This window comes from Seriola aureovittata, chromosome 2, assembly GCF_021018895.1.
Source record: "Seriola aureovittata isolate HTS-2021-v1 ecotype China chromosome 2, ASM2101889v1, whole genome shotgun sequence".
NCBI lineage: Eukaryota > Metazoa > Chordata > Actinopteri > Carangiformes > Carangidae > Seriola > Seriola aureovittata.
In genome coordinates, this window is record NC_079365.1 from 23,914,005 (window position 1) to 23,940,646 (window position 26,642).

At 41.7% G+C, this 26,642-nt stretch overlaps 1 protein-coding gene across 5 annotated transcripts in view; it reads right to left on the reverse strand.

Moving 5' to 3' along the window:
• LOC130186931 (membrane-associated guanylate kinase, WW and PDZ domain-containing protein 3-like) overlaps window positions 1-26,642 on the reverse strand; it is a 121,598-nt gene that overhangs the window by 17,811 nt on the left and 77,145 nt on the right. For 4 of the 5 annotated variants that reach the window (XM_056404303.1, XM_056404293.1, XM_056404328.1 and 1 more), the window contains exons 2-8: window positions 25,528-25,644; window positions 15,840-15,959; window positions 9,648-9,854; window positions 6,708-6,876; window positions 4,474-4,553; window positions 3,512-3,569; window positions 2,131-2,237 (exon numbers count right to left, since the gene is read on the reverse strand). In XM_056404303.1, the coding sequence (XP_056260278.1) occupies window positions 2,131-2,237; window positions 3,512-3,569; window positions 4,474-4,553; window positions 6,708-6,876; window positions 9,648-9,854; window positions 15,840-15,959; window positions 25,528-25,644 (858 nt within the window). Of the gene's footprint in view, window positions 1-2,130; window positions 2,238-3,511; window positions 3,570-4,473; window positions 4,554-6,707; window positions 6,877-9,647; window positions 9,855-15,739; window positions 15,811-15,839; window positions 15,960-25,527; window positions 25,645-26,642 lie in introns of those variants that run through there. The other variant, XM_056404310.1, reaches the window with a different exon arrangement.

Consider the following 26,642-nt stretch of genomic DNA (forward strand, 5'->3'; position numbering starts at 1 on the left):
CCAGCGTGGACTCCAGATGTCCACACTGTTGCATGGATCAAGCAAAGCTCATTTACATAATCACATTCAAATTGCTTGATAAATGCAACACGGAATGTTTTTTTTTTTTTCCCCCCAGTGTGTGCTGAAATAACCATTTTTGACTGCACGTTTGTGTGTGTGAAGGAACAGACAGAGGTAATGGAGGGAGAAAGAGAAAGAATCAGAGGGAGGAAGTGAGTGTGGCGTGTGCAAGCCTGCACTTGTGTGGGAGAGTCCAAGGAAGGTCTTTGTGCCAATGTTTGTGGGCAGACTTTGAAAGCCAGAGGCAGACAAAACCATCAGATCCACCGCGTCAAACAGCCATGGTTTTTGATTTCTCATGTGTGACTCAGTTGCGTCGTAAATCTCCAGTGACATTATTCAGCATAATTGGGAAGACATCTTCTTTACTACATCAATGGAGCAACAGCAGCTGCTGTCTCCAAGAATGCACCTTGAACGGCAGAATCTAAAAAGTGAGGCTAAGAGTTGACCATCGGGGGGGAAAGTACCAAGTACACAATGCCGACAACCAAATCAGAACAATGCAGGCACTCAACACAAAGCTTGGTGTGTTATATGGATGGGAAACACCACAGTATAGTCTCCTATAGCAACACCTAATGTAAATATATCGACCTGAAAGTTGCCAATATTCAACCGATAAATAAGACTCCATGACATTAAAATGACACTGGGAGAAGTGCTGAAAAACAGCATTTTGGAATAGAAATTATGTCAAGGAAACCCGTTGTCGTCAAAAATTAGAATGGAGAAATAACATTTAACAAGAATTGTTAAATAAAGACAGTGGGGTCCAAAAGTCGGAGACAACTTTCCTTTTCTAGTGAATGGTAAAGTGGTATCAGACTGTTGGAACTCACTGTATATGTATTATTTAAGTTTATATCGCTTTTGTGTTTTAACAGTACTGATTTCCATAAAAATAAATCTCTCTGGGAATCTCATATCTTGGAAAACAGTAAAACTCTGAATCGTTGCCTGAGGTGTAACAGCCAACTGACGATGCTTTGGTTTCATCATAGCAACCGTCTGACAGCTCAGTAGGTTGTGTAATCGGTAATCAGGGGCGATACGGCAGTTTCTTCAGTCCCCGCACACCTGAGCAGAGAGATGTCTGATTATGCTTGGCCTCTCTGACATGCTGGTCCACCAGCTGTTACCACATGCACCTCTAAAAGCCGCCCTCCTCCCCTGCATTCCCTCTCTCTCACTCCCTGAATCCCCACCAGCCCTAGCCTGTCTATCTCCACTGCTGCAGCACTGTAATCTATTATACATCCATGGTAATGAAAACATACTTAATTCATAATGTTTATTGCGGGAGAAAAATGGCTTGTCAACCTAAAGAACAGACCATTACAGGAGAGCTGACAAGAACATGTATTATGTGAGTGCACCAGGGAAGAAAAGACTGATTTTGACAATCTATTATTGTTTGAGGCTACTTGAAGGTTGACACGTTCAGCTGACCTTGCGTGAAGCGATGGCGTTCCCACCGCTTTCTATTCCCAGAAAACATATTTATCAACAGCACACTAACTGAGGTGTAAGGGTCAGCCAACTACAATTATAGTTTAGACAATTAGCTGGTGTTAATGTCCAGAGTGATTTACAGTGAGTACAGAAATAGAATAAGCTCAGTGAAAATGTTACACGACTCTAATAAAGCCAAAACTTCTCCTATTGTTCTAGAATATCATACATAAAAGTGAAATAACAGAAGTGTTAGGTCAATTAACAGCTGCAGGGAAGTGTGTCATCATTTTAGATGACATCACTCTTACAGGAAATTCTTGTTCTTTCCCAAACAGACAATGACAGTGCGAGTCAGAAAGCTGGTGGAAGCAATTATAGTTACACATGTATATACATGTCTGTTAAACCTGAGGGAGGCTGCAACATCAAGATGTTTTTTTTTTTAAAGGTCACTGTGTTATAATAGCAGCGTGGTGGTAACAGTTTTCTGTGTGTCCTTTATTGAACTCCTCTTCTGTTATGGCATACTGGATGTTTTTTTTTTCCCTCCTAACACTCCAAATGAAGAGGAACTTGAAGAGGGGACATGTTCTGCAGGGCTGTCGTTACCTTGAGAAGGTGTTGCCGTGGCTTGTTGGATCACAGCTGTCTCCTGGCTCAGCTTCTTCTTTGCCTCCAGGACCGGGTTCTCAAACTGGGTTTTCTGGTTGATGTGGCTAAAAAATCAACAGACCCAGATTTAAGAGAAGAGACTTCTAAACACACCCACAATATATATTATACATATTTATATATATAGTTTTCGTACAGTTTTTGATTTTTAATACATTTTATAAATAAAAATTAAGTGAGTAATAAAATGTGCAAAAAGTAACGGGGTCTGAATAACCATTTTTCTGCAGTTAATTACGTATGCACCTTCCCTATAATGCAACCATGATTTTCTAATAGACGGAGACTATAGTGGCGCCACTATAAATACGTTCATAAACACAGCACACATACAGTAAAGGCTGGCTTGCCTCCTCTTTATGGGGGGAAGCTACTATGGCTTTTAGCCATTTAATATTGTAGGAAATGAACCCTGCGACTGCCAGCAACATCCTGTTCCTCTACAACAAGGTAAACAGCCTGTTGTCCCCTGGCATGCAAACCGCAGCCGTTGTTTCCTAGTGAGCTCATTTCAAGCTAAAACACTGGCAGCTACAAGCTCCATCTATGTGCCATTGACTCTCCTTGTCCAAAGAGTGAGTTTCTCTCTCATGTCACTTCTACCTAGGAGGGATCCTTCTGCAGTCTGAGCAATAAAACAACGCGAGCGTTCCCATTTTCTTTTCATCACAACAGATTGCTACCTCTCCTTCCTGCCCCCACTCTCCACCCTCCATGCATTCTAGTTGAAAATCTCCCCACTTCTCCCCACTGCTGTTACAATGGCTGTGTTTCACTGATTTCCTGCTGCGTTGCTGAGCACCAAAACACATTTTGCACACAGAGAAATATACAAACAGTATGCAGAGACGTATACCCAGACTCGCATTCTATACACACGCTTACTTACACAAACACAGGCAGAACACAGCGAGAGCACAATCAGCGTTGTGTTCACATGCAGGTCACTGCGATGTTACCCGCAGAGTTTCATTTTGCCACCCATTGATAAACAATGCGAAAATCTGATCAGAATCTGCAACTGTTCTCCAGGTAAATGCTTCCTATCTGCATGTTACATAACTCAGATCATCCTCACCTGAGACACCCAAAATGAGCTGTGTGCTGGATCCATTTGTTTATTTTTAGACAGTATTGATTTATGCCGGTCCACTGCTAATGTACACTAAGCAGTGTAATGTGCTGTTGTGCTGTGATGCCTCTGGTGAAATGTGTTTGTGCGCTATGTGCATCTGTGATAAGACAATTTACGCTGTTTCTGATGACGGCAACCGGACTCCCAGGAAATGACATATATCAATAGATGCATAACACTTACTCGACATAGTATGTGCCGTACTGCGGATCATCAATTTCCTCCCAGCCATAAGGTAACTCTGCAAAAGAAAATAATGTTACATTGTGTTGTGGAACAATGCAAATAGGGCACACACACAAAGATAACAGAAGACGAAAAGCAGGCACAGTATTTAGCAGACAGTCATCTGGGAGTTGTAACCCATTCAACATGGTGGTGAGATACAGCAGTAGCTACCAGTGTATTTTTCCCCCTGACTGGGACATTTAGCATAAGAAAGTAGCCATGAAAATAGCCTACAATAATTTAGTGAACATCTCTGTGGTTTCAACAAGCAGGCCGGATGAAACGGCTGATGTACATCATGCCCTGATGAACATATCAGGCAGAGGGAGGGAGAAAGAGAAAGAGAGAGAGAGAAAGAGAGAGAAAGAGAGAGAGAGAGAAAGAGAGAGAGAGAGAGAAACAGAGAGAGAGAGAAAAAGACAGAGAGAGAGAGAGAGAAAAGAGCTCTTCACGCAAGAGAGAGCTTTGGAGTTGCTTTTCAGAAGCAACACACCAACTCGCTTTTCCGGCCGCCTGTAAAAGTCCATTAAAACCAAGCTGGAAGGGTCCCACTCTTTCAGCCGTGGCCACTCACTGTCTCTGCCTGCACTTAAGCCCACATTAGCATCCTGGGGATACAAAGGCACGTCTGGAATTCCTTAAAGTAGACCTCAGCACTAGATTTCAGAAAAATGTAGCTGCTTGACTGTGATGTTCAGGGTCAATCTTGGGTGACATGTCATTTTGGAAGAGAAGTTACACTGTCATATTTTACCTGGCTGGTTATTTGATTAACTGTGTGAAAATATGTGTAGTGATGGATCATGTGATGTATGGCAAATACACTAAAGGTCTGCCCTTGTGTAAATACATGTGCAGCAGCTAATGGAATGACTGTATGCTTGAACAGACTAGCTGCGTAGTGCAAGTCTACATACCTCCATCCTCACACTTCTCTGGGGGCTTCGCCTTCTTTGCCAAGCGGGGGTCCAGCCACGTAGTTGTCTTTGTATTATGACTGCAGAGCAAAAAGAGCAGCCAGGAAACATCAACAATAAAAACCAGCATGTGCCAGCAGAGAAATCGCTGCTGAACCAGGAGTAGCCAACCTAAGGACGTGCCAGAACAGAAGAACAGCAACAGTATTCTCCTGAGTAATATGCTCTTGTGCACAAGGGTTACTGGATTCATCAACAAACATCTGATCCATTGGTTTATGTTCAGCTGTCACATTACTGTGTTTATGGTTAGGTGGCCTTTTCAGACGGGAGGGGAAAAAAAACCCTCTGAATGTGAAACACGACAAACTCGTTTATCCTCAAATGCGTTAAACAACTGGGGTGTGTAATCAGGAGGAAAATCACAATGGTCTTCTGATATTTTCAGAGACAAGTGGCTTAGAGCCAAACATGAATAAAACACACAGGCCTGCATGCACACGCACGTGTGCTTGTATGTCCTCCCACACACATATAGTATAGCCCTCAGAGAGGTTTGTTTACTCGATTTTTCTAAAATCAAAGCATTGATTGGTTCAGAGAAAGAGCTTAATAATATGTATTATGAAAACCTGGGATTTTAAAGCTGTGTCGTTTGGTAAAATATAGCAAGTGAAACAACTGTGGCTGTCAGTGGGAATAAATCTGAGTATTTACACCTTCTTGACGCTCTGAGCTCCATCAAAGTGGGGCCTAGAAATATTTAAACTCTTGTCAGTCACGTCTGTTATCATGGAAGGATGAGTATGTGTACACTGTACCCAGTTCATTCTTTCTCTCCCTTTTATGTGAACGTGATGCTGTCGAGCTGTTGACTTGTAGATCACAAAGCCATCATTACACACACGCAGGATCAAACCTAACCCCACTGCTGGGCTGATTAGACACTGATTTGATACTGACAGACACATTTATCTGTGTTTCATTATGCATAGATAGCAGTAAATACAAATACTCTATGACATCAGACACGCAAATATCACTTTCATTTTTAATATCACATCGTGCTGCCTACCCCACTGCAGTTGTAAGATGACATAATTAACATAAGTAACAGCACTCAAGTCGTCAGTTGCCCTCAATTTCAACACTTATCATTCAGAGCATAGATTGTTCTGTACCTGATGAAGCTAAAGTCAAAGCTAATGTGTGTAGCTTCCTCTTGCTGCTTGTGCTTTGGCTTCTGTTATTCTACTTTCCTTATCATCACATGAAGAGACTCCAAGTCCACTGGTTCCAACCGACAGTGTAAATATTTAATAGCTCACAAATATATAGTTTCATTTATAGAACTAATTTCCTAAAACAACTTTACTCAAACAGGGGTGATTTGCATTTGTTGGGGATAATTTTCAGCTGCAGAATAATACACACATGTTGCACTAATTAGTGTTTAGAGCAGAAGGCCAGTTTATGTGGGACTGATATGTTCATGGTAATGAAGGAACGTTTCACCCACTGCAATGCTGTGGCTCACTGAGAGTTGTTGGATACACGGACAATTCTTGTTTTTCTAATGGGAAAACACAACATTTTACAATTCTAATGGCATTTGTGGAAAGGAAGAAAAATATAAAATACTGTCAGACTGTCAGCTGTCCTTTCTTGTCTCAGGCTACCTACAGTTGAAACTCCATATACATGTAATTACATGGGATATTATTTATAATGTCCAATTTAAGGTGTGCAGTAATGTCTGAATTTTTTGGGTTTGACAGTATGTGAAAGCTAAATGTGTTTTATAAATTCGGATTCATTGAAATGTTTGCATTAAAATGCAAAATGTATTCAGTGCTGCGAGCAATGATCGATTTCATCCTCAATTAATCTGCTGATTCATTTTTTGATAACTTGTTTAGTAACTAAAATGTCAGACAAAGTACGAATGGCCATGTGTTCTCAAAACCCAAAGGTTTCCTCTTCCAGAACAACACTTATTTATAACAAATCGACAGAGAGTTTATAAAAATTAAAATCATATATAAAAGATGTAAATCCTGATATTGGAAGACGATGATACATGTGGCGTTTTTATTTGATAAATAATTTCAAATACAGTAATTTATTGCAAAAAATGCTGATATATTTCAGTTGATGCTGATTAATTAGTCAACTGACTAATTGCTTTAGCACTAAATTGTTCACATGACCAGTGGGTTGCGTCTGTCACTTACTCTATGAAGTAGACCATCCCGGTCTCAGTGTAAGCCATCTCCCAGTTAAGAGGCAGGGGCTCCAGGCTGTCATCGCGAGGAAGCGAGCTCCATGTGCGGAAGTCCATGGAGCTACTGGACTGGGTATAGCTGGGCACCGCTTTCCTCCAGTCTGCCCTCTCTTTGTGCTCTGGAAAGAGGAGTGGAAGAGTGGATTAAAAAGTGGAAGAACGGGGAGAAAACAGAGCAAACCAGAGAGGAAGGTTTGCCTGCAGGAACACCTCTGCCCTTCTGGTTTCCTGCCTGCTGCAGGGAGTGGAGGGAGGCCTTATATCACTCATAGGATTTGCATGTGAGTGATGGTGTGCATGTCTTTGCCAAAGGGCTGTTTTGCATTTTGTGTGTGTGCACAGTGTTAATGCTTAGGCCTATGTGTATGTGTGCATTTCCCTGTGGGCTGCAATGATGAGACAGGGATAAATATTAGAAAGGGCCATTTGAACCCTGAGGCGGTTTCTGTATGATAATATTTTACCGCTGCTCTTCACATATATTTTTCCTGCATCTGTGGACACTCCCCTTTAATGAGAAGCTGCTCTACAATGAACATGAAACATACAACAAAGGCCCTCTTAATTCACTTAGCACTTCATGCCTTCCCTCAGAAGACGGTTATAAAAGGATGAAAAACGAATGCTTTTCATCCTTTTCTTTTCATGTGATGCTAACCTCCTCACAACGGAGGATAATGCCAAAATATGTCATGCACACCACAAAAAAAGCATTTCTGGGGGATGTATTTCCTAAAGATCTTTCCACCTGAATTTTAGATTGGGTATAAAATTGCTAAAAATTCAACCACAGAGCCCTTCATCAGCATCAGCGTGTTAGTTATCTGCAGTTTCTGAAAGGCTTTTCTGTTTCGCCTCTCTGATCAGAAACACGGCTTCACATTTAAAGACAACAAACGCGTAATACTGCATCTGCTCCAGTCATGTAAACACTTGGAGAACGAGACAGAGGGCAGAGCCTTGAGGAGACCTGAGGTCTTCAATAAAGGTTCACAGCAGGGTGAGGGCCCACTCCATGATACGAGTCAGATGGGTTATGGAGGGACAGCAGGAGAGGGAGGGGGGTTGATAACGACAGTCTGAGCGAGGATGGGAGAAGCTGCAGTCAAGAGTTTAGAGACTTAGAGCTCACATTTTCCATTAACCTCTTTTTTCATTCGACCATAACTCTGCCCATCTATGGCTGGTCTGAGATTCCTCTGCCATAGCTGTGGGCTGTAGCGGAGCAGTCAATTGTGACTGGTTTCTTTCCATAAAAAGAACTCCTGGATGTCCGGGCATCATTTTGTGTTTGATTTCAATATGACAGAACAGTTGGGTAAACAGACTTTGGATTTCTGTGAATCCTTTGTACAGCTGAGCAAGCAGTGTTTGCGCCGTGACTGTCAAAACAATGTTTCATTCAGTTAAAAAAAATAGAAAATAAAAAAAATTCAGCCTGGACCCCAATTCTCTTACTCTAAAAAACCCAGGTATGGTGCACAGTATGTAACCTATTTCTGTTGCAGGCTTGTTCTCCTTGTCAGCATTAAGGACAGATTTGCTCCATAGAGAGCTGAAGAGTTGTCCTGATTGATCACATACACGGTGTCCTGCTCTCTGGATCACACTTTCCCAAGGTGACCTGTGCGGCAGTATATTAAGAGGTAACAGTAACAGCATTGCAAGTGGAAGATCTATTAGCAGTGTGGCTATCACATTTGAATACGTGTGAGAAAACTGTCACCTTGGAGACAACATGTGAACCCTGTTAAGTCGAGCGTAGCTCAGTAGCAGACCAGTATTAAATGATTTAATCACCCAAAACAGTTTAACTTCTGCACTATCTAGGCACGCAGACATTTTTTTTATCTTGTTTGTCCAGGTTTTAAGAAACAACCGTTGACAGTGAGGTCTGTGGATTATCCACAACAGAGCTGCAACTAATGTTTATTTTCATTATCGACTAATCTGCAGATTATTTTCTCGACTAATCAATTAATTATTTTGCTTATAAAATATCTGAAAAAATGGTTGTGTTACCATTTTGTCTGACTAACAGTCCAAAGGGACTCAGTTTACTATTATGTGAGACATGAAAAAGCAATAAATTCTCACATTTAAGAAGCTGGAACCAGCGAATGTTTGTGCTTTATAAATGAAAAACAATTAAAAATGTTGGAGATTGATAATAACCAAAATTCTGGAGCTCAAATCAGGTCCAAATTATATTGCCACAGGTCTGTGTGTTATGTTCTCTCTGGCCCAGATACAGGTCCAGGTCCAGGTCCACGTCCAAGTCCAACAATCCTTGGGTCTACTGTGGACGGGTTCTGACTTTCCTTGGGCACCTTTTCAGAACATGACTAGATACCAACAGTGGTATGTGCTTTTGGAATTTGGGGGGAACTTGTCCTTTAAAAAGAACTGAAGGTCAAATCAGTTCAGTTTCATGTACACAAAAAAGTATATCAAACTGACTTGCAGCAATAGTTACATTTCCATTTGTAACAAATCTCCCCCATCTGGCACCTTTTTAAGAAAAAAAAGGGTAAAATACAATTTGATCTGGGTCTACAACACAATACAACCTTGACTGACAAATAAATGAGAAGCAGATGGGACACGAGCTTAAGAAAGATGATCAATCTGCTCAGGGGGATGCAGTCAATCTTCAAATGCTGTTTTATGGTGACGGGTTGAGATTTGCACGGTATTGTGGTGTCCTCATCCAACACACTGGGCCCATCCAACTGTACACAATCTGCAACAAGCCAAAGTCTTTATGTCTCACGAGACAAACAGACAGTGACTTTGACCTAAAGTGGCAATTCCACAACCAAAAGATAAACAGAGTACGGCAGAATCTCTGTTATTTAACATGACGTTCTGTGCTTTGACATTTACTGACCAGGCAATCCATTGACCAGCGGTGGCCTCTCATCATCATCTTCCTCCTCAGGGACTGCGCTGTCCTTCCTGTCCATCTTACTCACTGAGGTGGTGCGTTTCCTCGGAACCTCGCCACCGTAGTCTTCATCAAACAGCACCTGATCCACCAGGTCAGGCTGCACCAGGTTGGGCTCCGCGGGAGGCTTCGGGGTCCCATAGTAGTTACCTTAGAGAGAGAGAGAGAAAAGGAAAGATGGAGAAAAGAATAAGAGAATGAGAGACTTTTAAAATAACACAACCGCAGTCAGAGAAACCATCCACCATGTCTAACATCACTCCGATTCACCTGATTTAAATCAAAAAATAATTCCCTGAATGTCACACACCAGCCATCACTCATGGTCGACTATGTACAAGTTTCAGAAGTCTGCTTCCTCTGCATGACGTTCACGTATCTTAATCCCCTGCTTTGTTTTCCCTCGATAACTGCACTACGGGGCTGTCATGACTCATGTAACATTAAAATCACTTCACTTGGAATTTGCCAGCAACTAATTACACTGATCATTGAATACAGCAATTATCTATCTCTCAGCTTGCTTTTTTTCCTAATGAAGAAAAACCTTGTGTTACGGATTATAATTATTCAGTGGGATAACAGTACTCCGTAAAGGGGGAGGGGGGGTTGAAAAACTTTGCTAAATCATCTGCTCATTTAGCTCGTGGGGTGATCCATCTATGTATGGCTGGTGAGCAGTATGTGAAACTCAATTTATTTGTGGTGATTATTCAACCTCTATTAGGATTATAAATAATGTGCATACTAATTTCTATCTCTACCATTTATTATGATTATTTGTGTGCTAAATGCTTCTCTGTGAGATGTGTTTATGCAATAATATCAAATTTATGTTCTGGCAATCCATTTGTGAGGTCAGATATTTACTCAGTTCCCACAATAAGCAATCATCAGATTGAGTCTACTCAGCTAAATCATGATTTATAATTAGATTAATTAAAGAATAGGAAGAGGCACCACTGGGAAATAGGGATTTTCAGCAATTTAATTAGCCTCCATAAACTTGATCTTATTTTCATTTGGGCCCAGCTGCGTATGGGACCGTGCTATTATAAACCTTTGATGTACTTAAGCATGAACATGCAGACATGACAAATGCTGCACTATAAGGGCAGCATGTATCAGCTCCAGATCATTTATAACTCTGTACAAAGAGGGAAAGACGGCAATGGCATGCATGCCAGGAAGAACAGAGGGCTCTGAGGAAACATCATAGTCATTCCAGTGGCTTTAGAGCACGATACAGTAACATCACAACCGCTTTTTTGATAAGTGAGCCCATCTTGAGTCTGGCCTTCATCTCCTCAGGCGTGCCAACTACAATAAACAGCAAACTGGGTTAATGCAGCTATGCTCAGATTCCTCAAAGCAGCAGAAAGGTTGAGGAGGAGAAGGAGGCTGGATGAAAGCCCGCCCCCTCCCTCCCTGTCACTCGACTCTCTGTTTACTAAGCGACACTCATCCGCATTTGTCAAGGATGGCTTCATTAACAGGAGAGATAGCAAGGAGAGATTGGGTTTGCTGGCTAATCTCCGCCTGTCTCCTGCCACACGTTGACATTCATCAGACAGACGCTACCCCTGTGATTAATTACTTACAAACATGTCTCTTGGCCCCCTAATAAATGTGCGTTGCAAATATAGAGGTGTGTGAAAGCGGCGTGTCAGTGAAGATTTGTGGCACCATTTGCCATTATAAATGGCGGGAAGCCTCATAAGCTGATGAGATGGGGAGCTCGTCTGACATTACTTGTGATCCTCGTGTCACAGGGTTGATGAGCCAGGAAGAGCGAGCCTCCTCTTTCAAAGTGCGTGCAAGCAATTTCATGGTGGTGAAATCAGCTACTCGTAATAAAAAGACTCCTGTTGTCAAGGGCACTATGCATAAGCTACACAAGGTCATGAGCGCTCTTTTATCTCGCCAAGATCATGAGCAGACAGTTACAGTTACAGAGCCACACAACCACAAATCCATCCACCCAGTATGCCACACATCGCATCTAATGTATGAATACTGCTCTCCCATTCACACCCAATTTAATCCACTGTCTGTTTTCCTTCCTTGTTTAAATCTGACTCATTATCACAATGGGGATTCCAAAACAACAGGTTTGAAGTGGATCTCAATTTGGCAGAATTTCCTGTTCCCTGGTAGAAGATTAGCAATGTCGTTTGTCAGAAAAAAGAAAAAAAAAAACCCTCTCTATGTGCAGAATTTAATTTTCCTGGCAGTTGTCCCTCCAGTCTTGCACTTCACTGCACTGGACTGTTCAGCTCTTGTCCTGCTGCTCTGAAAGAGTGTCCCAACCTGACCCTCAGAGGCACAGAGACTGAGGAGGGACCACAAGTCCAGAGAGACTTGCTCTCAGCGCCTGGCACAGATGGCTTATGTGTCTGCTTGGCAGGCAACCTGGGACCCTCAGGACCAACATGAAGTAGCTGGCATGTACCCTAACACTCATAGAGCAGCTTGGACCCACGGAAACAGTCTGACCCTGGCTAGGTATGCATGTGTGCTGTGTCTTAACCTCTGATCAGCGTTTATTGAGAGAAGGTGATGGATACACAGAGTCACAGATGACAGGGTGATTTATAAAAGAGGAGAAGAGAGAGTGTTTAAATTGAAATTATCTGTACAATACATTAAATGACTCCCATAAAATATCTTCTAAGTAGAGAAAAACTGTTATACATGAACCATTAACATAATGAGCATTCAGGCAAGTCATTTGGGACTATTAGTGAGACCATTATGATTAGCTAAGAATCCCATTAGCTTAGTACCTTGAGCACAGCTCACTTACTGTGCACTTTTAAACCGGAGGTAATTCATGAACTCTTTACAGGAAGAATACAACCCATGTGACCTATACAAGAGGGCGTTGTTTATTTCCCTCTTTTTTCAAGAAAAAAAATAGGCTGCTTTTGAAGCACAACTAAATGGAGTAAATCCCATTCCACGATCCAATTACTTCCAGCTCCTCTTTGAGTTGACTGTGCCGCTGAGAGATCAACACTCTCTGCCACAGTAGCCATGGAGGGCTTGTGCTGACTGGGTTTAAGAGAAAGAGAAGGGGGGGCAGCCACTATCAGAGTGTTCAGTTCTCTCTCAGGGATAGTATACTGAAACCTTCCAACTTTTGAGAAGCTAATCCACACATCTGCGTGCCGCCAAGGCAATGCTGCTTCCACAGGAAAGGAGGTTTCCATTGGGAGCGGAGGAGCTCAGCACGCCTCTTTATCAACACCCGCTCTCTGTCATATGCTCTTCCACAGTTTGCTCTCCATTTCTCCCTTCCTACCCACAGTGAACCTTTCTATAAAAGGTGTAAATCCCGCCTGGCTCCGGCTCAGAGATGAAGGACAGCTTGTGGGTGACTTGGCAGCTCTTGAAACCTGATCTTTGAGTTCTTAGATGATCTGTCCCGACACAAGGAAGGACGGGATTTATATATGTGCAAAGATGTACAAGTGTGTCCTCATATATGTGTGTGTGTGTATACCTGTGTGTGTCTAATGTCATTGCTGCCACTGTGCTACAAAGATGAGGGTAGGGGGGACTGGCACCTTATCACAGGGATCAGGGACTGTTGGAAGAAAACTGCCTCAACAGGCCCATCATGCTTCATGTTAAAATATGCACTTCACCATCCGTAAATACGCGCGCGCACACACACACACACACACGCACACACACACAAACTTCCTCAGATACACAGACGCAGACACACAGTTGTGCACACCCAGAGGAAGCTGCTGTCAGCCTTAAGGCGCTTTCTCTCTGGATGAGGATTTGACTTTATCTTTTAATTCTCCATCATATAGGAAGCACAAGATGCAGCTGAATGGGAATGGGAGAATGGTGCAGAAGAAGGTCCATTCATGCGACCAGAGCTTGCCCCTCAAACATTTAGAAAAATCCTCTCCCTTTTTACAGCAGCTTGGATTTGCAGTGAGAAAGAATGAGCTTAAAGAGAGCAGGAAGATTATCATGTTATTGCCATAATCATTGCGCAATGTGAGAGAAATCCTCCGTTCCAATCCCCTCATGACACAAATACACTGCGACCGTCTGACTTTCTAAGACCTCTGAATGCAGGGCAAGTGCTTATGCTTCATTGTAGTGTAATGTGTTAGAAATGGTAAATATTTGGCCATTCAGCTGGAATATCCCTCATTGTGTAAACTTCTTACTGGAAAGAACATGCCTGTACTTGTCTTCTTGTTGTTAAGTAGAAGTCACAACTGACTCACATGTTAACTGCAGCTACATGCTGGCAAACGAACATTTATGAAATTATTATTTTTTAAGAGAGGCGGTGTGGGAAGGGTGCGTGTATCTGTCTATAGCTGCTTTTATACAGAGATCCTCGCTGATAAGAAGGCCGTCCATTATGCTGCCTTTGCTTGTTTACACTGAGCCAAACAAAGCCGGTATAAAGCCGCCCCCGTGTGTGATTTTAGATAGCATGGCGGCATGACGTGTAGCACAACAGCATCAACGTCTGTCCCACCTTTTCCACCGACATCGATTTGGCTCCGTGACTGCCTCCGCCGCTGGCTTAAAGGCGGAACAACAATGCCCTCCCTATTCCGTGATTTTACTTTTTATACAGAACAGCGAGGCGGAATAAAGGTGCGACATTCCCGCCTTGAACTGTCTGAGTAAAAGAGGTCTGTGAGAGGAGAGAGGGAGGAAAAGGAGAAGGCTGGTTTATCCCATGAATAAAGCACGACTTGAGAGTAAGAACACAAGCGGGACCTCCTGATGTGTGACTGTGCAGCCAGCCGGTGGGATCAGCAGGTTGACTGGTTTTACATAAGGTCACCATCAGGTGCTACAGCTGCTTGCATGCTCCCACATTATTGTGTGAATATGTACTGTACACTGTATTAGCAAGAGCGGACACAGAGGTGCTGACACAGACTCGTAGAACACACAGAGGGAAGCAACGTACATGGGCACACAAATAAATTTAAAGACCAACACACACCACAAGTGTGCATGAGTGTTGAATTCAAACATAGAACAAGCTCTCTCTGCGTGAGTGGACTGTTGCTGGCAATGGACTTCTAGCTGGTAGCACCCTAAAGGATTTCAGGAGACTTAATAAAAAGGCAACAAGTACAGCCTGCTCCTTTTTTGATGCAGTTAGCACTTACATATTGCATATTTACATTTTAATTAACCTTCTGCCACATTTAAATGCTCAACTAACCCACTTTTGTTACATTTGGCCTTTACAAGTAGCTGCAGTTAGCAGTTAAAATGGACTGAATGGTTGACATATGTCAAAGATCTTTTTCTGCCAGATTCAAACTCAGATCAGTGTTTCAGGAAACCAGGTGTAGCCGGGATTTTAGAAACGCTAAGGTCATGAGACCAAGCGCCTCAAAAAATGTATCATAATCTGCAGTTGCATTTTCTGTAGGTATATCTTCCCGAATTGTATTTTATCACAGTCACATGAAAAAATATTCAGTCAAGAAATAATGTTTAATATGTGTATTTGTAAAAATGTAAAGTCCTCTTTAAGTCAGTAAAACTTCACAATCCCAAAAACAACACCAGACGTATGACTGCAATGTTGGTTATCACGGTAACCTACACCCTGTTTTAGTGTTTTGGACAGAATAAGGAATCTGAACCTGCACCACACCTGTCATTGCTGGTTCTCTCTGGTTCTAAAAGGCTGGCTGGTAAAACATTTACTTTCTGACAAATGTAAGGTTTATGTTAATCCTTGCTGACAAAAAAAAAAAGTTAAACCCTTGTGTGAATTTTTACAGTATTTCCATTTATATTTAAATCTCAGGTCTGCATACTTCATCCCTCAGTGGCCCGCTCTACACACAGAGTGGAGAAACTGAATAGTGGAGCTCATCTCAAGGGCTGCGAGTATCGCTGCTAATCTGCCTGTCACTTCCAACTAGTCTTTAATCATGTTTCACTGATCAATACATTTCATCCTGCTTGTCACCATTTCACAAAGGCAGGCTGTAAGTCATACTGACTGTGAATATTGAGCTTACCCTCAGTCCATTATAGAGAGCTGTCAGTGTGAATCTTGTAGGTAAATGCATGCGGCCACACACAGGTCTCTAATACTCTTAACACTGCGGTGACACCTACTATCATAGGTCCCACTCTCCAGGAGAAGGCCACTCTCCTCCAGGATCCTGAAGTCGCCAACACTGATGAAGTTGTAGTCGACGCCGGGCACCTCCCCCTCTCGAGGAAGTCGCGTGGTGCCTGGGGAAACAAGACGAAAAGAAGAGAGACGCATAAACATACATGTCCCAACATGTTCCAGATAAGAAACATAAGTGCAAACAAGTGTAGATAAGACAAGTGTGTTGAAAATGCTGCTGTTGCTGTGGAGATGGAGACTTTAGAGCATCTGTGAAAACGGGGTGTTTTTGCAGTAATGACATCAGCTCACAGCTTCGGAGCTGAATTCATCAAGTGAAACGCAAACACATTCAAGGTTTTCACAGAACTAAAGCAAAATTACAAACATCCAGCTCCAGTTCTTTATTGAGCATCTGCTTCCTGTCTTTCAGTGATGCAACAAGCTGTGTCACAATCATGGGTTTGGCTGCTGAACTTGTGAATAAAAAGTTTTAGTTCACTACAGATACACTGCAGTTTGAGAACAAGCTTTAACTGACATCTGACATCATCCATGATTCACAAGACACAGAGGATCCCCTTTGTAACAGTGGCTTTGAGATCTATCTCTGCACAACACTGTGGCACATTTAAGGAAGGGTGGGTATTGCATATTAGAACAAAGAGCCAGAAAGACCTTGGTGCCATCCTGTGAAAGATGGATAATTAATGAAGGCCTGTGGAGCAGTGAGGGACGTAATTCATTTAATCCTTTTTGAGTAACTGCAGCTTCTGCTAACAAGTTATTATTGGGAGGTTTTTGATATATGTACTGAATACAGCTGAAATGAAAAAAAAAACACAGCTGAGAAAATTAGGGGAATGAAATATGATGGAAGCAGTGGGTTGTGTAACCTCCTGGTGTGGTTCAGTTTCATTCAGTCCCATGGATTGTAGCGTCAATGCAAATGACACGAGGCCATTCTGAGTGCAGATTTTGCTCCTGCGGTGAAGCCAGTCTATTTCAATACCAACAGGAGTTCTCTTCTTCCCAAGATGAATATCCACAAGGCTCAAATGGACACCGAATGATTACATTAGCACGAGGATTATGTAAACCATATTCCATGAATAGATAAGCAGGACTGTGTCACGATTGCACTCAATGCTAATTAGGGGGTGCGCCACCAAACTTGTAAACTCCATAGAAGTAACCACAGCTGAGCAGGAGCAAAGACAGCCAGTTGTTTATTGCACGGGAGGCTGAACAGAGCGCACAGCGTGAACCAATCATCTGTGCCACATTCCATAGCAATCTCTGTCACCTAAATTTACTGTCACCCGTGGTTATGGAACAAATACATTTATTCACTAAGCCTGGTGAATCCTTTTCAGGGTCGCAGGGAGGACAGAGGGGCGAGGGTAGGAGGAGGGCTTTGAAAAAAACCCAGGCGGACCACCAGTGGATCGCAGAGGCTAACATAAATAGTCATTTATATTCAGAAACGCAGGCAATTTAAAGCCTCAGATCAACCTGATTTCTATGTCAGAGGAAATCAGAGCACACTGAAATGATATTCAACTGAGGCCAAAAATGTCTTGTTGTGAGATGAGTCAGAAGCGGAGTATGTACTGTATCAGGATCAGAGTTTAATGACTGAATATTCTTTCACACATTCAGGCAATTTGACCCCCAGTATACCTCAGTACAACAGCAAAAAGACACAGTGGCAGCAACAAACAACAGTAGGGCTTTGTATTAACTATACATTGAGGACATTCGCTGATCTGTTTGATAACAGTAAGTTGCATTGAAACTAAAATTTAAATAGCATATTCTTCTACGACTATGATGCACTTTCACTGAAATATGTTGCTGCATATCCTGAGTGCAGCCCTGGTCAAAATTGTTGGCACCCTTGAATTTCAAGTGCATAATTCAGAATATCTCCAGGAATAAATGCAAATGAACCAGAATATTTAATCAAATGTCCAAGGTTACTGAACAAAAGAGAACTTGCATAATAATGAAATAACAAAAACACAAATTGTAGCCTGGACACAATTATTGTCTTTTGATGAATTTAAAGTCATTATTCAAACAAGCTTAAAAACAAGTAAGATATCTTGATTTTCAGTGTTCACATGACCTGAATTAGCCAGTGAATGAATCTTCATTCACAGTCAAGTCAAGTAATAAGTTGCACCCTAAAAGAAGAAGAAGAAGAAGTTTTTAGATTAATAATAATAAGAAGAAACTCATTGAGAGAAGTCTGCGAAGGTTGGTGCAGATTGTGGAAGAAACATCAGCTTCAGCCAAGGAGCCAACGACTAGTGAAAGAAAGACTCCGCGAAAACTTTCATAGATAAGCCACAGTCCTTCTGGGATAATGTTCTATGGACAGATGAAACCAAAGTAGAGCTGTTTGGGAATGCAGTGCATCAGTTTGTTTATAGGCAATGAAATAAGGCCGATAAGGAAAAGAACACGCTACCTACAGTAAAACATGGTGGAGGTTCTATCATGCCCTGGGGCTGCTTTGCTGCCTCCGGTACAAGAGATGACGGTCTTGGGTATTTCAGCAGGATAACGACCCAAAGCACATAAGATAAACATGGTTGAAAAGGAGAAGACGGACTGTTTTAAACTGGCCAGCAATGAGTCCTGATCGAAATTCCAGTGAAATACTTTAGAGAGAGCTGAAACTTGCCATTGCAAAAATAACTCCTGCAAACTTAAAAGAGCTTGGAGGCATAAAGCAATGGAAGAGAAACTACCAGGAGACAGCTGCGAGAAGTTGTGATGGTAAAAAATGATGACAGGTAGTCATTATTGCCAAAGAAACACAAATATTAGTAAAAGGTTCCAATAATTGTGTCTAGGGTACATTTTTCATTTGCACTATTAAGTTGTTTTTTTTCCTTTTCTTCAATAAAGTTGGATGATTTTATATTCTGATTTTACACAATTGGTTAATTTAACATATGAATTATGTAGTTGAAATTCAGGGCTGCCAATAATTTTGACCAGGACCACAAATTTCTTGACATTTGTGGAGCCTGCACCAATTAGCAGTGCAGATTGTGATGGCCCAATGGCCTATTAAGTAACTTTATGTTGCCATTCCCTTTTGTTTTTCCACTCTCATATTTTCCCGCTAATTGGACTGTGACAGCTTCCCCGCACCCAAGCAGAGGAGGAAAATCTTTTTTCTTGAAAAAGAAAATAAAACCATCAGAGAGGCTTTCCTTCCACAATGTGCCTTGATACCACAGTTTGCGTTACCAAAAGCTGTTGACATTGCATCGTGTGTGAGAATGCCAGCCTCTGCTGCTTCTCATTACCAACTTGTCTGCCTGCTGGCACTGGCTGTGGTCCCTCAAAGATGTCCCCTGTAGCCCAATTACTTGAGCCACAGTTATGTACCTGCCAAGTATCTCCCTGAGCCATCATCCTGGATGTCACACCGATATATACCATAAGTCTCCTATTGTGGATCATTCGCTGACAATATAATGAGGGCTTGCTGAGCTTTGAGGGTAGAGCCGAGTGAAAGCATCAAATCTTTTAAAGCAGAACTTTGTAAAATCCTGTCGTACTTTCCTTTGCAATAAGGACATTGACACTTTGGATGTGCCTTCAAATACACTGTTGGAGGCTGATTGTTCAAACAAAATGTAACAGTGCATTGATATAATATCAATACAACACCGTTAATTAAACAAGACAAGAGAGGAGCTTGTGTGTAGAGAGGCTTTATCAAAGAAAACAAAGATTTTCTGTCAGCATATCAAGTTATTCACAGTGTCGGTTGATACATCAGGGAATACATTTGAATTGTATTAGGTGTAGCTACAAGAGATAGATAGATCAACACTACTCTCATAATTTTGAAGCTGCAGCCAGGAGCCAGTTAGCTTAGCTTAACATACAGACTGGAAAGAGGAGGAAACACCTAGCCTGGCTCTATCCAAAATAAAACTACCAACAACATAATTTTTTCTGTATTAAACCAGACCACAATCGGGTCGGCTGGGGGCTCAGGAAGTAGAGCGGGTTGTCCAGCGGTTTGGTTCCTGCCTACTCAAGTTTGCATTTCGAAGTGTCTTTAAGCAAGACCAAGATACTGAACCCCAAATTGCCCTTCAATGTATCATGGGTGTGTGAATGTGCGTGTATGGTATAAAAGCGCTATACTGTATGTGTAGGGAAAAGCGCTGTATGAACGTGTGTGTGAATGGGTGAATGTGGCTTGCACTGTAAAGCCGTTTGAGCGCTATATAAGTGCAGTCCATTCCATTTACTTTCCCTAACTTTAACCAAGTGCTGTGAGTGCTTAAAAAAGTGCTGTAGTCACCTCGACTGGATGTCGTACTGCAATATCAGATATTTGAGGGGAAAAACATTTCAGTGAGCATTTCACTCATGTAAATTAACAACATTTCCTCATTACATGGATATATAAACATCATTGGACACAGAGTTGTCTCATCTAACTCCTGGGAAGAAAGTGAAAAAGCGTATCTTTCAAAATGTCAAGTTATTTCTTTCATTTTATGGCCATGCGAGGTTGAAGCTATGCATTTACGTGTGTCTGTCTGTCCTTTACTGAAACAAATTGTCAATTTAGTCTTGCAAGGTCTCAGGCCTGTGCACTGCTGAGACCTATTTTACGAACCGTCTGGACTTGGAGGATGTCACAACGGGAACATCAGAGGTAGTCAGTCAGAAATGGCAGGCCTTAAATTTAACATGGTGATTTCGTGCATAGTTTTATGCTAGTGCTTCAAAAGAAAAAAGAAAAAAAAAAAAAAGATGGCTTAGGGCATTGCCGTTGAAATGGCAAGAAAGAAAGAGGGAACAGGAGAGCAGTGGTTGAGTCAAACAATTTTCATAGGGGTGGACAGGTCGAGGCCAGCACTCACTTTGGGATGGCACAAAAAACAGAATCTTGTAGGCTACAGTTTTTTCTGCATGGTTTTGTTGCTGCAAAGAGGTTAGATCGTGATGTTTATTCATGGCCATAACATAAGCCCCTGATTGTTTGTGGAATGCGGAGGCAGCAAGACAGAAACAGTGCCATTTTATTTCTTTTCTATTCGTTTTTGTAGCTTGTACCTGAATCTCCTCTTTAGAGTTTGGTTCCTTTGTTCCTGTTCTTACTTTCATCTAATAAATTTTAGCTTCAATGTTTGTGGCTGAGAAACAGAGAAAAAAAGAATCTGAATTACCAACAGGTAAACATAAGTGAACCATCCATGCAAAGCTGCTGTACCATGTATAAAACATAATTATGATTGACAGCTACTAAACATCGCAGTGACATCATCATAGCATTATACACAACCTGATATCTATCATGCCTGTCAAATGTGACACAGCAACAAACCAATAAACATGAACATACAGGCAGACTGAGTTGTCTTTCCTTTAACGAGAAGATATTTACTTCCCTTCCCCAAAAAGTTAATGTTATTAAAGGGGCTATTAGTACGTTTTCTCTGCCGCCAGATGTGGTTTCTTGCCGGGGGCAGATGATGGTGAAAGTGTTCACTTTTAACTAATGACACAGAGGTAAGAAATACAAAACAACTTATTTAAAACCTTCTATTCTTTTACCCTACAATACAATAACGGTCCGCTGAGGAAGACAGGGAGGAGAAGGAAGATATGAAAAGAAAACAAAGAATCGGCTCCTGAAATGGTAGCAGAATCTCTCTAAGCAGAAAGGTCACAGGGCAGAGATGTATGTGTCCAAGACGTGTCCCGATTCCCCCTGAATTACTGTGCATGTGTACCTGCACCATCAGTGTGTGTGTGTGTGTGTGTGTGCGTGCGCGGGCACACACACTATTGAGATGGACAGTTTGTGAGAGATCAAACTCTTTCTGCCCATCTCTAATCTCAGTGGGGAGTCCAGGGACTGCGTGTGACCCTGAGCTCTCTGTCGTCTTAAAAAAAAAATCCTCCTCCTTTTGTCCTCTCCAGAGCTCTTGAGAGCCTCTGGTGTTTTTGTGAGAATCCAAATGAGATGGAGCCCATCCCAAAACCCAGTGAAGGAGACACAGGGATTTACCACACATAGACAGTATAAGACCTTGCTCTCTTTGTCTCTCTTCTCCTCACTTGTCTATTCCTCCAGTACAGACAAGTCTGTCATTGCCTGTCTTTCATATTTCTTTTCTTTCAACATGAACTATGCTGAACTAAACTGGTCTAAAAGTAGAAACTAATACTTTCATTATGGCCACAAAGTGCTTGACCTCAGCAGAATTGACTCCGTAGTGTTGTTAGCACGCACAAACACAGATCAGCTGCAGTTGTATGGAAGTACAGCAGTTTGGCTGTTAACTAAAGTGGACCACTGGCACAGTGACACAAACTATCTCTACTAATCCTCTTGCTGTTTTTGTGATTGTCACACACATTTTAGGTATAAAACCACCCACAGATTTTCTTATTTATCATCAAATTGTGATGTTTAAAACATCCTAGAAACTGTTTTTGTGTTGTAATTTGTAATTTTGTGGCGTACCACTACTCCTTCAACCTGCCTTGTATACCTCTACCCCAAGTATTGATTTCTGACGATGAGAAAATGACTTCTCTCTTCCTTTTGGTGCACAGCAACAAAAAGGTGAGGAGTTGAGTCTGGGCTGCATGTTTAGAGGGTGGAGCTGCTGGAGCCAAATAACTGCAGTGAGAGCAAGAGGGAGAGTGAATTTTGGGAGAAACAGACAAGCCCATTACTCAACAAGCACTTTGTATTGTAGCTGCTCTGTGGTCCACTGTGGTTAAAGACAGTTTTCTGCAGAGGTAATTGTCATACAAAAGAGACCTGGAAATGCATGTAGTTTCTTGAGTTCTTGAGAAAAGTGCTGAAGTGATATTCCTTAAGACAGCTGATGTTTGAACTTCAAACTTTGTATCTTGTGAATATTATAAATACTTTGAGAGGAAATGTGTTAAAAAATTTGTTAATCTGGTTGATGGCAGGGGTCAGTCTAGGAACCTGCTCTGGACCAGTTGAATATATGGACTTTCTTAATGAATGTGTTGATCTTTAAACATAAGAACTGCAGATTTATGTGATTATAAACCCTGTTATTAACTACTTATTACACTAGGAAATTGAATTAATGAAAATGCTTTTGTTTTTATAATTTTTGATATATTCATATTTGATGATGTTCACAAAATCAAGTGAACAGAAAGTGCAGAAATTAATAAACCAAAAGGAGCAAACCAAGTTTAAAAAAAAAGAAAAAAAAAGAAAAAAAGGCAGGCAAAGGTAATTGAAACAGAGAAAGAGTGAAAGTGAAATAGAGAGGGTGAAGGATGGGAGACTGAAAGCGAGCGAGAGCGAGTGAATGATGGAGGTGCCGTCACTGTGCGAGTCCTGGTCTCTTGCTCATTAAGACAGTAATTCAAGCAGGGGATTAGAGAGTCAGATTCATGCGGCGAGCCCACTGGCTGCTGATGATGAATGGTGGTTACGAGCTGTAAAACCTCAATAACCGCCACTATTGTACATTAAAAAAAAAAAAAATAGACAGCCATGTTCGCGGTGGTAGTTCATGTCGGGGGTTTGTGTACAGGTGAGTGTGAGTGACTGAGAGCAGAGCAGAGAGGCTTATGTGTGTGGAGGAAAGTGCGGGTGAGAATGACAGGTTGCAGTGTTCCTGGAAGAGAAATCACTGATGCCATGAGTCTTGTAAAAGTCTATAATCATCTTGTCCGTCCGCTGTAACTGACCAGAGATTCCGCCAGTGCTGCTGAGCTTTGAAAAAGAAAAATTCAATAACAATTCAAGTTGAACTCAACTGCCCATGAAAGAGCAAAGCTTAGAAAGTGATGGACAGATATATGAAAGAAAGAAAGAGGGAGTGAATGAAGGAGAGATGGGATGGCAGACAGAGAGGGAAGGAAAATGGAAAATAAGAAGTACTGGTGGTGAGAAAAATATCCCTTCCCCCTCCAGAAAAAAAAAAAAAAAAAAAATCAGAAATTAAATATACATGAAAGGTAAGCAGCTTATTTCCTAAAAACTTTCACACTTGTGCATGCAAGTCCCCTCCGAACAAGACAGAGCAACTTCCAGCCCATGGGGGGGGGTGGAGAGCAGAGATGCTGCTTGTTTGTGACAGTGCTGTGCCTAAGACTCTGTCATCGCCTCAGGAGCAGTCGCTCTACATATGACTAAAGCCTTGACTACACTCAATTATGGCGTTCGTCTGAGCGGAGTCGGGCTTCAGCAGGACGTGGTAAATATTTAGGCCAATATATCTGCGCGAACGTCACCACAGTTTCAGAATTACAGATACTGCGTCACAGTCAGCGTCTCCTGCTGATGTGATTTCACTTCCACGCGTCACATGGTGTTTTAAAAATGTCTTTTTTTTCCCTTTTTTTCCCCTTATTCAGCCCCTTATAATAAATGAATCAGAAATGACCTTTCTTTTTTAAGTCAAGAACCATCTTCATGTATAAATAGGAAGTTTGAGAGCAAATTACATTGGCAGCAGACAGAAGCAGTTTACCTTTAAAAAAAAAAAGTATTTTCGAGAAAATAAACCTGTAATTCTAAATTTAGAGATGTTTGCACCAGTGTGGCAAATAATCTGCATTTCTGCAACCCACACAAACCTTAATCAGGATATTAATTTGCACCTTTTCTGTACTAACAGCCTTGTCGCTCTAATTTTGGTAATTTTCATGCTTTCGTTTCAAAAAATTACAACATTCAAGCTCATAAAACCTTTCAGTAATCTGAAAAAAAGACAGAAAATGCAGAGGCGTCGGGCTATAAATGTATTTGTTTGTTTTTTTTCTTCTCAGCTCTTGGAAAGTGACATTTCACAGATACCAGGTGTTTTGTCTGCATGGCAAAAAGCAAATTGTACCCGGTACATCCACTCCAAAAACATCATGAACATTATCACTCCTTTCAGTGATATATGGTGCCATTTTATGCAGCAATCCTAGAGACTATTACATCAGCAGCTGTTTTGCATTGTCAATATTTAAAAAAAAATAAAATAAAAAAATGTTAATCAACATACTGTAAAACATACACAGCTCACTGCAGTTGTTCTTGGCTGTCCAAAGTGCCAACCTTTTTATTTACCCCCTCCATTACTGATTTCAGCAAAGAACGATAGTTTGTGACGGGCCCACTGAGCGGAGTGTCAGCGCGTGAAAGCAGAGCAGTGGAGTGAAAACACAGGGTTATTTATGGGAAGAATATGACTCTGATCACTGTGCTGATACGGCACAGGAGTAAATAAGTTACATGGGGGTTAGAGAGATGTCCTTGGTCGGATTGCTATGGTGACAGTGTGTGTGTGTGTGTGTGTGTGTGTGTGTGTGTGTGTGTGTTTCGTGGAGTGTGTGACAGACAGCTGTGAGACCATGACAATGTCTGTGCATTAGGTACGTGTGAGTTTGTGTTTGCAGGTACGATGTGTGCGACTCAGTCCCACATAGCTTAATGGAAAGAGGAACATGTTAACGCTGCTTCTCGTGGGACGGATTTTCAGCTGAACAGAACATCCTCGTTCTTCCCATACGGTGCTTCGGATGAAAAAACATATATGCACTTAAAGTAGGTTATGATGTGTGTGTTTCCTGGTTTGCTCTGTGCCCGCAAGGAGCTTTTGAGTGCAGCGAATGAGGAGTTATGTATGCAGCCGTGTATGATGCACTTACAGGGGATGGTGCGTAGGTAGAGGTTGTCCCGTATGATCTGCTGGAGCTTGTGGTCCAGCGAGCCCTTCTGAAACTGCAGACTGAGGTAGTGGCGCAGGTCCGTGTTCAATACTTTACCTGCAACAACAGAGGCAGAGGCAGGAAGGGTCAATAAAAACATGGCGGCGCTCTCTCTGAAGGGTTTATGCCTAAAAGGAAATCTATCCAAGTGACATGTACCCTCACAATGTGATCAATACCGCAGCACTAGAGCAAACTGATTTTCTGCTTGACAAAACGGTTACCCTATCATAGTGCAGATGTTTTTTTTGGTACTTTCACAGACACTGAATGCTTAATATCGCAAAATAGACTTTTGTCTTTGTAAGAGAGTTTAGCGAGTTTCTACATAACTCCAAAATCTTTATATTCAGTTAAATTCAGTTCAATAAATCTGTGTGTTTTATTCCTTTTTAAACCAGGAACAAACAATATTTATTCAAGACATACAGTGGAATACAGGCCACATATTAAAAAGGCAGATTATCAAATTAATGGCTGGTCATCTACTTTTTTTTGGGCATGGAAGATTTTCACTTGTGTTTGCAGCATTGCACATGTATGTACAGTTTCAGCTGTTCTTTCAGCTTGGAAGCTTAACCTTTGTTGATTCCAGTTTGATCACTGAGGGGATTCAGGGATATGGCAAAGGTTAAACAGATTTTTAAACTCTGATCTCTTCTGTGAAATCCACTTCAATCGTTAAGGGTAAATAGAGATTTTGGTTACAGAGGGACATTTGGGCCTGAGAACACAACAAATGTGTTGGTGGGAAAAACCAGCGCAATGATGTACTAGAATGCTTTTCTGACTGCCTTACACACTGTGTGAAGTTTGCTTGTTAAAAAAAAAAGCCAAGAACAAACTGGACTGAGCTGAGCTTCATTGTCATCACTGCCTCCATTCGTCTGAAGCAACAAATCTGAAATCCAAACGGCTAAGTGACAGATGATGGATGCCGTGTTCATGCTCGACTGTCTTTACAGTCTCAACAATTTCACACAAGCCTCAGAAACTTTTCACCAAAGATGTGCAATGCCACAACCTCAAAAGTGAGGCGCCAGACATTTTCATAC